Source organism: Sparus aurata, chromosome 21 (genome assembly GCF_900880675.1).
Source record: "Sparus aurata chromosome 21, fSpaAur1.1, whole genome shotgun sequence".
Lineage (NCBI taxonomy): Eukaryota > Metazoa > Chordata > Actinopteri > Spariformes > Sparidae > Sparus > Sparus aurata.
In genome coordinates this window covers 23584304-23595336 of record NC_044207.1, presented here as the reverse complement: position 1 = coordinate 23595336, position 11033 = coordinate 23584304, and the positions used below count along the sequence as shown (strand labels likewise).

Sequence of the window (11033 nt, the reverse complement as noted above, 5' to 3'; positions counted from 1 at the left end):
AAGCACTGCGCTGATATATCGGAGAACGGAAATCCAAAAGAGGAAACTTGACCCAACACTGACAACAGGAACACATACTGTGTGTTTGTTCATTTGCTGCATTTAAACTGTCGCTGATTAAAAGTAAAACTTGAAAATCTCTGATGGCAGTTTGTCCTTGGTGAGTTTAAGAAATCTAATATCGTCAGAGCATTACAGAAGCATAACCAACTTCTCTCCTCACCGCGATGACTCAAGTTCTGTATCTCAAACTAATTTCAAGCCTCAGTGAGATGATTGTTTTTGTAGCGTACTCAATAAAAACTAAAAAGCTATTTCTACCAGGAAAGGAAGCAAATAAACACAAAATGGTCAGTGCAAAAATAAACTTACATCAATTTGTAGCTAATGGGGCGAACGGAACAGAACCGCGAGTGAAATATTCCTTCGTAATTCTCTGAGGACACACTGAAGCTCAGGCTTCAGAGGAGAACTCACAGCTTTTTATTTACAATCAAGAGGAAATCGCAAACAAGCACGCAGGACGTTTTTATAGGGTTGAAGACATTGTGCAAAAAGGAATGGAGTCTGTTGTGTAAGGGTGAGTTATAGGACAGAGCATGTAAAAAATGAAGTTCTTAGATTTCCTTTCAGACTGATAAATCACTGAAGTTACATACAGTAAAATGCAGCTTATAGTGAATTATATTATTTTTAGCTTGAAACTGTCATTATTATTACATTATACGAATCCAGAACATTTCCCAAGCTCATGGTTTACTGACCGGTCCTCCGTCACTGCACGTCGACTCAGTTTAGTGTCATCAAATTATCAGAGGTGAAAGTTAGCGGGGCTGTTTATCTTGCAAAGGAATTCAGACTCAACATTCAACTTGGTTTATCCATCAAGAATCTAAAAACCAAACTTAACGGTGCACATTGTAGTTTGAGAAGAACATTTTTTTCAGGAGAGAAAAAAATCTGACTGATTTTCATGACTATAGTTATCATTATTAATAATAATTATTATAATAATAATAATGACGACGATAAACAAACTTTACTTTGTTTATAACTGTTGCCTTTCTTAAAGTCACCACCTCTCTGGCTTCAAACAGTTCAAAAAAATAAATACTTCTGAGGTTGTTTAATTTTTTTTTCAAAACTACGTAGTTTACTTTTCACAGTAAAAGATTGATTGAAGTCAGATTGACGGCGGACCATGTGGATGTTATTTAACTTTTTAAATTTTTCAGACCTCTGGATTCTTCTTAGGTCGGCCTCGACGTTTCCCTGCGCTCTGGCTGCTGCACTTCTCTTTCTTTGTTTCCTCTACCGGGTCAAAATCTGAGTCACTGTCGTTTTTCGCTCTTGCTTTTGTCCTCCCTGTGCTCTTCTTCGCCGTCTCCATCTCTTCTTCTTCTTCTCCTTCCTCTTCGGCTGAGTCGAAGGACACTTCGCTGTCTGATTGCTCGTCCTCGCTTTCCTCCTCGCTGGAACCTTTTCTCCTCTTCTGCGCCTTTGATTTTCCGGTCTTGGAGTTTGAACTCCGGCCCGTTTTTTCCCCTGCCGGAACCAATTTTCCCGCTGCGTTCCTCTTCGGTCTTCCTATGGGTCTACCTGTGCTCCTCTTTTTACTTTTCGGTGCATCCGTCCCCTCCTTCTGCACCTCCTTTTGCACCTCCTTCTGCATCTCCTCCTCTGTGTCTTGTTCTTCTTCTACATTGTCAAACTCAGAATCTGTGCCTTTCATATTCTCATTGTCCTCGGCATCACCACTGTCGCTCGCCATGTCCTTCGTCTTTCCTCTCTTCCGTGCACCTCCAGAGCTCGACGAGTGGTAGCGCTGGAGGTGACTCTTCAGGCTGACGTTGTGGTTGAATCTATAGTCACAATGCGGACACTTGTACGGCCTCTCCCCCGTGTGCAGGCGCAGGTGGGATTTGAGGTGGCTCGACTGGTTGAAGCCGCGCTCGCACACCGAGCACTTGTACGGTTTGAGTCCCGTGTGCACCACAGAGTGTCTCCGGAGATGATGCACGTCTTTGAATTCGATCTCGCAAACTCCGCATTTGAACTCCGTCGGGGCTCTGTGACCCGCCAGGTGGACGCTCCGCTGCTTACGGGTCGCGAACGCCTTCGGACAGTCCGGGCATTTGTACGGATCTTTGCAGCCCTGATGCGTCTGCTCGTGTTTACATTTGTCCACCCTCGTTTTGAAGGTAATGTGGCAGTATTTGCAAGGATGCTCGTAGGTTTCGTCGTGGATCCTGCTGTGGACCTGCAGAGACATTTGGGTGACGCATCTTTTGCCGCATATGTTGCAGGAATAGGGCTTTATTTTGTGCTCACACGTGTGAGGCTTCAGGATGTTGAAGAAACGTCCGCACTCTGTGCAGAGCTCGTTGATTTTGAGGCCTCCCGCGGAATCCAGCTCTTCCTCTTCGTCTCCCTCGCTCACATCTTCACTGTCCTCTTCAAACTCCTTTGTGAGCTCTTCAGCCAGCAGAATGCCCTCCGTTGGACACCATTCGCCGTCCGAGCTCAGCCTACCGTCATCGCCCTCCTCGCCTTCCTCCGAGGGAGCACTGTCTTCGTCACTAAAAGTAACAATCTCAGAGAAAACGGTGCTACTGGGGTCGTCGTCTGTTGGCATTTCCTGTGAGAAATAAAGTCATAATAGCATGATTACACAGCACAGGATACGAGAGCGAAAAAAAAAATCTATTATTATTATTCTCTGAAGCATAGATTAGACTTCGAAGTACAGCATGTCTTATTATTCAAGTCCTACCAGTTGATCCGCAGCAGCTGGGACAATGGCGTTGACCTGGCTTTTCCACTGGAAGCTGTAGTCACACTTAAGGCACCGTAGGTTCAAGACGATGAGCAGCCCGCAGGTGACCTTCTCCATCTGAAGTCTGAAGCCGCACGACGGGCACTTGCGGCGAAACAGCTGGAAGAGGCAGCTTTCATTCACGGCAATCTTTCCTTTCATCTGCAGGAGTGCGGCTCTGAGGATAAATGAAAAGGAGGACATCAAAAGTCATCTTGAAGCCGAACAGAGACAGAGCATGGAAGTCGAGAGAGTGCAACTCACCTTTCCTTGTTCAGATCAAGCGAGATTTTTCGCTGCTTCTGGTCAAAACCAGACGCATTTGAAACATCCGGTGAATGCGACACTGCACTCGATTCAGGACTGGCATCCCACTGATAAGCAACGTCTGTGGTTTGATCAAGCTCCTGCACGAAAGGACAGAAGTACGAGCTTGTAGTTAAACACAAGCTACATACAATTCACCAACATTGTGTTCGGTTGACATTGTCAATTAGAGCTGCAACGATGAGTTGTCAGCAATTAAAGAAATTGCCAACTATTCAGACAGTAGCTTGTCCAAATTCTCTGATTCCAGCTTCTTAAATGTGAATATGTTCCGGTTTCTTTATCTTCTGCGACATTAAACTGAATAACTCTGCGTTTTGGGCAGAACGAGACATTTGAGGGCCTCATCTCGGGGCTTTGGGAAAAACTGACAGTCATTTTTCACAGTTTTCTGACATTTTGCAGATCAAACTACAAACTGATTAATAGAGGAAATAATCGACAGAATGACTGACAATGAATACAATCATTAGTCACAGCAGTCCTGCAAGCCTCATCCAAACTGGCCTGCACATGGAAACACAAGATGTGGACTAGTATATGATTCACTGAGTTATGCTACATCGGGCCCATTCAACTAATGTTTTTTTTTGTTTTTAAAAAGGCCAGGTTTTTTAACAACTAAGGTTAACATAAGTTACATTTATGTCTGACTTTATTTTGTCCGCTTTGTTTATTGGTTTTGATTCAATTGTATATATAGGAGCAAGGGAAATTTAAAAAAGTACCTGTTTCATCAAAGAAGCAGGTTGTCAGTTTGATTTAAAGGGCCAGAACGAAGTTGTTAAAGGGCCACATATGGTTCACGGGCCACCAGTTGAATAGGTGTGTACTTTGTGTTATATTAAGTAAAGTGGTAATCATAATATATCAGACACTGACGCTGATTGTTTGTGTATAAGTGCACAGAGATAATAGCTTTTGTAAGGACTCTCTGTGACATGGCGATATGGAACAATCACATGGAATAAAGTCTTGAAACACCATAGTTACACTCTACTTTATCTGTGCTGTTATTGACAGACTCATATGCAAAATCTCCTCTAATGCATGACATATTATAATTCTTTCATTTGAGAAACACGTTATCAGTGAAAACAGGGGTTCTGTCACTGACCTGTTGTCTTTATTATTACTTAATTCATGTATTCATGTGGTCACAGTGTGCTGCTTGGGTAAAACTCTGATTGGACAAAAAAACATCCAGCTGATCGTCATGACTGACCGGTGAGGTGTTGAGGAGGTGGGCAGGTGATGGGCACATCTGCCGGGTAGACTCACCACATGTGGGCTCTCCAGAGGCTCCTCTGGCTCCTCTGGCTCCGACTTGATGCACAGTGACGGGACAGCGTCAAACTTTAGCCGGACCGTGCCAGTCTCCGGAGTCACGTGTATAAAGCAGTCATCAGTAAAGTGCTCAGTGCAGATGGTGATATCGGTCCAGGACGACTCCTTCAGCCGCTGACCGTTGACTTCAAACAGGAACTGGACCCACTCCAGCCTGCTCTCCGGATCCTCCGGTAACTTAAACCGCTGCGCACTGCGACGCCACGAATCACATCCGACGACGGAGCACATCCTGGGCTTAAGTCGCGTCTCTCCAGCTTCCCGATAGCGTTAAAGTTTAATATTTAATGTGACGAAACCTTTCAGGGTGGACTGGTTCCCAGCGCCATCACAGTGGCGAGCTAACAGCTAGCTGCGTTTTGCTAGTAGCTGTGATGGTAACGGAATGGGCGGGGCTCTACGGCCGGGTGCACCTGGTTTTATATCAGGCGTATCGCGGCTGTACGGTCAATATATGAAATGACAGTCTTTAAAGGTGCATTATGTAAGAATTTTACTTATCATCAGCAGATTATGAAGGAATAACGGTTTGGAATTTATGATTTCTGTGATTTGTGTCAATTAGCCCCAGCCTGTCCCAGTCCAAAACTCCTGTGCTAACAGGAAAACGCGAACACTCCTCTGGTGTACCAAACTCCCAGTGCATACAGCTATATGAATGGCTAACCGATCTAACAATAGCTTCAGTCTATCAAGCCACCGAGAAGACTGCAGTAAAACTAAAAAAGAAAAAAGTATAGAAACAATAGTACTTAATTGTTTCTATATTTGCCCTTACACTTTGATTTTATTTGGCCTTGAATATGCCTGCTGCTATTATGACCTAATTTATCCTCTGGGGTTAATAAAGTTATCCATCTATCTTAAGTGAGCCGCTGTCTGTTTTTTGATGGCCTGAACTAGAGTAAACAGGGTAAGCATGGTCCTAGAGCAAAGTGAAGGTCCTAAAAGACACATGTAGCCTACGCGCTTTTGCTGTTAAGTGTTCTTTATGAAGATTGAACATTTTCCTCATGTTTAATCAGGTGTAAATTTTATTTTAACAACTGTTTATCAGAGGAATCCAAGTAATTGTTTACGCTGATGTTCTCCTTAATGGTATTAAACCCAAGTATTCCCACTGTACCCGTTTGTTCACAATAAAACATTCTCTTCGCTCTGTAGGGAGTCTGCTGAGTTTGTTTCTCAAGAAGTGAAAAAAGTAAGAATACTTTTTATGGTCAGATGTTTGACTGAAATTCTGTCTTATCTTGCAACAGTGTCCCATTTTCCTATTACAATTCAGTGTGACACCTGTTGCTGGTGATTCAATGCTCAGTACCTGCAAATGGACACAGCACAGTTTCCAGAGGCAAAGGGAAAAAAATGGAATTGCATCTTGTGTTAAAACTGTACACACATAAATATTTCACCTCTGAGCCATCCCATTCACTTTGCATATCAGGATCCTCTCTTTCCATATCTTCCAGGTCTTTTTATTTTTTAAATGAAAAATAAAAACCTGTTTTCATTGGATTTGGATGGAATTTCTATTGTTCCTCAATATCTTGGGTCTGATTCTTCTTCATTGACTGAAGTCAGTTTGCTGCCTTCGTCCAACTATGTGTGATCCAAAAAAAGTGTCACTAAAATTATGTACCAATCGATTCCAAATGGCCTGAAACATGCTCCTAAACAATTTCTTGAGGAACATTTTTGGAAATTGAACATTTGACACATGCAGGCTGGTTAAAGGTAAGAATAATATAGTTTATTCATTTTGGAGGTGATTTTGTGGTGAGATTTCTCCACATTGCTCCAGTGAAATGCAACCACATTTGAACCAATTAACACATCTGATATTCATATACAGTGTAGAAGATTGTGGAATTATTCATCTTTTAAAACACAGCAAGAAACCAGGGAAAATCAGTGTATTGTTGAGCCAGTGGTATACGCATCAGTTAACAGATTGCTGTTAAGAGGATCTTAAAAGTTCCTTGCTACCATCCAAAGTGCTGCATGTGCAGCTCAATGTATTTTTATGTGTCTCCTACAGCTTTACTGTTTTTCTTCAAGTCTTCTTGGTCAAAATCACTGTGAGAGTGTTTTGCCCTTCCTCTCGATCTACTTGTGCTCGATGTCACTTTCTTCCTCCTCTCCTCTGCTGAGTCAAAGCTTTTATGCCGCTCTCGGGCAGCTCGTCCTAACTCTCTTCATCGCTGCAACGTGTTGTCTTTATCTTACGTGCCTTCCGTGCAGTCTTAGTGTTTGAACACTGTCCTTGCGTTTCATCCGAAACCAAGTTGCCAGCTGCATTTCTCTTCGGTCTTCCTTTTGGTCTTCCTGTGCTTCTCCTTTTACGTTTTTTCCCGTCTGTTCCCTTCTGCCCCGTCTCTCCTGCATCTTCTACGTTGTCGGAGTTGGATGTGTGGTAACGCTGGACATGGCTCTTCAAGCTCACGTTGTGATTAAAGCATTTGTCGCAATGCTGACACTTGTAAGGTCTCTCCCCTGTGTGCAGACGCATGTGGGACTTCAGGTGGCTTTGCTGGTTGAAGTCACGTTGGCACACTGGACATTTAAACTCTCTCTCTCCCGTGTGGATAAGTAAGTGTCTATCGAGAGCGCGCTTCCGGTAAAATGGTAATGCACAGATGTGACATTCCAACTGTTTTGGACCTCCGTGAACCTCCAGGTGGACTCTGCGCCTCTTATTTGTTGCAAATGTCTCTGAACAGTCGGGACATTTGTAGGGCTTTCCTTCACCGAGGTGAGTCTGTTCATGAGTGATTTTGTCCACCTTGGTTTTGAACAGACTGTGGCAGTATTTGCAGCGGTGCTCGTAGTTTTCATCATGGACTCTGCTGTGAGAACTTAGAGCGGCCTCAGTGACACATCTCTTACCGCAAATATTGCAAGAATAGGGTTTGATTTTGTGCTCACATGTGTGAAGCTTCTGTTTATAGAAAAACTTTCCACAGTCCGAGCACAGCTCAGTGTGTTTGCCTCCAACTAGATCATCGTTGTCGTCGTCATCATCCTCATTAGAGTCATCATTAAGAAGCTTATCATCCGCCGAATTCGCTGGATCCCAATCTTCGTCTACATCCGTGTCATCTTCATCGCCCGATACCTCATCCATGGGATCGCTCTCCTCGTCAACAACAGCAACCATCTCAGAGACGCCCCTGGTAGATCTTCGCTTTTCATTTGTCGATTCCACCTGTGAAAAGATACGATGACACAAAAAAGGGGATAGGTAATGTGTAAAAATTTCAAAATTAATATTACAGGTAAACAAAGAGCTGCAAGCATAAAAGCATTCTGCTGTTTTTATACTAGTTGACCTTTGACCATTATCATATTCATTTGCTAATTATTTTGGGATTATTGGTCTAAGAAATGTAAAAAAAATTGTAAATAAATTTAAAAAATGCAACTATCAAGAGTCAAGCTGTGTCACCAAATGTCTTGTATGCAAAGATATTCAGTTTACAATAATATACAGTAAAAAGAAGCATCAAAATCTCGAAGAAGCAAAGAAATTGTAGCTTTTTCTTGCTCCATAAATGGCTTAAACAATGAATCGATTATTCAAACAGTCGATAATTTCTCTATCAATCATCTAAACAATTAAATGACTAATCGTTGCAGCTATGCCTGTTTATTTAAGAGACAGCACAAACATTAAAAGCACCAAATAGTAAGAAATATAAATGATATAATACATATTTAACCATGGAAGCATCTTAATATTGGACAGTGTAGATAATAAGATAGCAGTGGATATGTTGCAGTGTTAGTATTCACGCCCTACCTCTCTGATCAGCGGCGTTACATCTGTGCCTCCTGTCAGCTGTTGGTCTTCACCTGCCGGGACGCTGGCATGGAATTGGCTCTTCCACTGGTGTCTGTACTCACACTGGAGGCACTGTCGGTTCAAGACGATGAGCAGCCCGTAGGTGAACTTCTCCACCTTCACCTCAGAACCACACGAGGGGCATTTGTGGCCGAACAACAGGAGGAGGCGGTTTTCATTCACGACACACTTCCCTTTCATCTGTAGAAGTGCAGCTCTGAAAAAGAACAGATACAGGTTTAATAAAAAAAAATTAAAAAAACTTGTCTTCTGTAACAAAAGCACAACTGCTACAACTAATCGACTTACTTTTCCCTGATTATGTCAAGGTTCGCAACTTTTTGTAGCACCTGACGATAATCGGACATGAAATCATCTGAAGCATCACTCGGCACTGGGCTTTCCTGGGCAGCTGCAAATTAGATATTCACTTTAATATTCACTGGAAGGGAAAAACATTTGAATGAACACCCATTCCATTCATACCAACTCATACAGTATCTAGTTTCTTACCCGGTGAAGCAGGTTCTGACTCTTCAGACTCTGAAGAAGGACTATCGTCTGCTTCAGGTTGATCATATTGACAAGCAGCGTCTGTTGTTTCCACGGGCTCCTCCTGCACAGCAACACAAGATATATAAGCTCGGAGTCGTAGCAGCATAGACCGACAATGAGCTGTACGAACAAAAGCTAGATTCATGGTCATCGGTGGTGTTGGTCGCCCAGTGGTTATCGCCCTCACCTTTGCTGCGGAGTCCAAACTGTGAAACGGCAAATTTTCCGCCTGTTTTACGTCCTCGTCACACTCTCTGCTCACATGCCCATGGCTGTCTGCGACGCCCTCGCTCGCGCTGCCGTCGCTTTCCTCTTTACAAACAGCAATCGCCTTCAAAGATAAAAACACATCATTATATGCTGCTCTATACAAGATGATCCACACTGTAACTGTAATACCCTAGAAAAACAATTTGGTTCTTTTAAAGCGGGAGAAACACATTTTTTTCCGCATAATAATCAAATGCTGTTTATAACTTTTTCATATTTCAAGCAGAAATCATTTTTATTATCATTATATATTATAATCTGCAGCATTTTCCAACTTCCCTCTACTGGAGTTGAGATATTCTGGTGTTGCTAACATTTTTTAACTAAATATGTTTGTACTAGTTCACTGTAAAATTGTTTTTGCTGCAAATATGAAGAGTTAAATTCATGATTACATTTTTAAAATCCTCGTCTGTCTTCTGTTTTGGCCAATGAGCCCTGGATCCAACTTGAAATCTGAAAAAATATGACTTGGGAGTTGTGTAGTTTTAACCCTTTTCCTGGAAAGTGATCCCAAAATCTTTAAAGCCTATTGATGAGCGAATCATGTCAATTAGGTATTAAGCTAAAAAGAATGAATAACCTTTTGAAAGCCCTTTTGTCAAAAGCAACAGTGTGCAAGACTATAAATGAGTATAAATGAGCATCCACCCAGAGGTTTGTATCACAACTAACAAACCCTGAAGAAAGGACGGTGTCAAAAGCAATCTGTAGCTTCTTATATGGTAGAAACACAAATATATTATGCGTTGTTCAAACTATTAAGTGTATGCAACATAAATCATTCTTTTCCAGTTGTGTACACTAGATTGTAGCTATTCATTCTTATTTTTAAATCAATCAATGGGAGAGATTGTGGAAAAATAATAAGAGTTAATATGCTGAAGACGCAGGGATGAGTAATCTGTGTGTGTGTGTCTCAGAGTAACACCCCTCCACGCTGTTACCTCACCTGGTAGGACTCGGGGTGCTCAGGTAGCTCCTGCTCCTCTGGTTCTGACTTGATACACAGAGACGGTACCGCACTGGACGTAAGATGGACCGTGCCGGGTAACGAACTGAGGTTAACAAAGCAGTCGTGGGTAAAGTGTTCGGAGCAGATGGTGATATCGGTCCAGGACGACTCCTTCAGTCGTTGTCGGTTGACCTCGAGCAGGAACTGGACCCACACCAGTCTGCTCTCCGGGTCCTCCGGTAACTTGAACCGCTGCGCACTGCGACGCCACGAATCACATCCGACGACGGAGCACATCCTGGATTTAACTTGTGTCCGGTGTTAAAGACGAGCCGGACGGTGCTGTGGTTTAGAGTCTACACGGGCTGGAGGAGAGACGCCCTGTTTCCGCTCGAATCCCAACACAACAAACACACATGAGCTAAGCTAACAGCTAGCTGTGGCTGCAGCAGCACTGGCGGGCAAAGTTAGCAACGGAGTGGGCGGGGCTTAGTGGAGGGGTTCGCGTGGTTTGATGTAAGGCGTATCCCAGCTGTGGGTCAATGCATGAGAGTGCTTAAATCCTTTACATTTTTCTGCCCATAGCCTTTACAGGTAAAGAACACCTGAAAAACACTTAAGGAATAAACAATTTTTATATTTCATAATAAAACAGTTTATTGGAACAATTACCGGCTTTTGTTCAAAGCACCACATAACTTTTTGTCCCCACAGTCATGAACTTAAGGAGAGTTTCGTATTTTGAGTTCGAAACCATGTTTTTCTACTATTTAAAATGCAATAAAGTATACACCAAAGAAATTACATTTTTTTAAAAATCGAAATTGTATAAAATGTCAAATGAAAGTAATCACTCTGATGTCATCACTTTACTTTGTTTGACCTATTTTCTCAAGAACTATAAAGAAGTTACAATGTTAAAT

The 11033-nt window shown here is 42.5% G+C and overlaps 2 protein-coding genes across 2 annotated transcripts; both read right to left on the bottom strand.

Moving 5' to 3' along the window:
* Positions 1-421: 421 nt before the first annotated feature.
* On the bottom strand, positions 422-4893 carry LOC115572350 (zinc finger protein 91-like). Its single transcript, XM_030402339.1, has 4 exons — positions 4424-4893; positions 3080-3222; positions 2774-2993; positions 422-2638 (listed from the first exon to the last, which is right to left on the bottom strand). The coding sequence occupies exons 1-4, from the start codon at positions 4718-4720 to the stop codon at positions 1232-1234; spliced, it is 2067 nt and encodes a 688-aa protein (XP_030258199.1). The 5' UTR covers positions 4721-4893; the 3' UTR covers positions 422-1231.
* Positions 4894-6217: 1324 nt separating this feature from the next.
* Positions 6218-10625, bottom strand: LOC115572351 (uncharacterized). Its single transcript, XM_030402340.1, has 6 exons — positions 10108-10625; positions 9073-9216; positions 8844-8946; positions 8640-8742; positions 8289-8547; positions 6218-7694 (listed from the first exon to the last, which is right to left on the bottom strand). The coding sequence occupies exons 1-6, from the start codon at positions 10405-10407 to the stop codon at positions 6675-6677; spliced, it is 1929 nt and encodes a 642-aa protein (XP_030258200.1). The 5' UTR covers positions 10408-10625; the 3' UTR covers positions 6218-6674.
* Between the last annotated feature and the right edge of the window lie 408 nt (positions 10626-11033).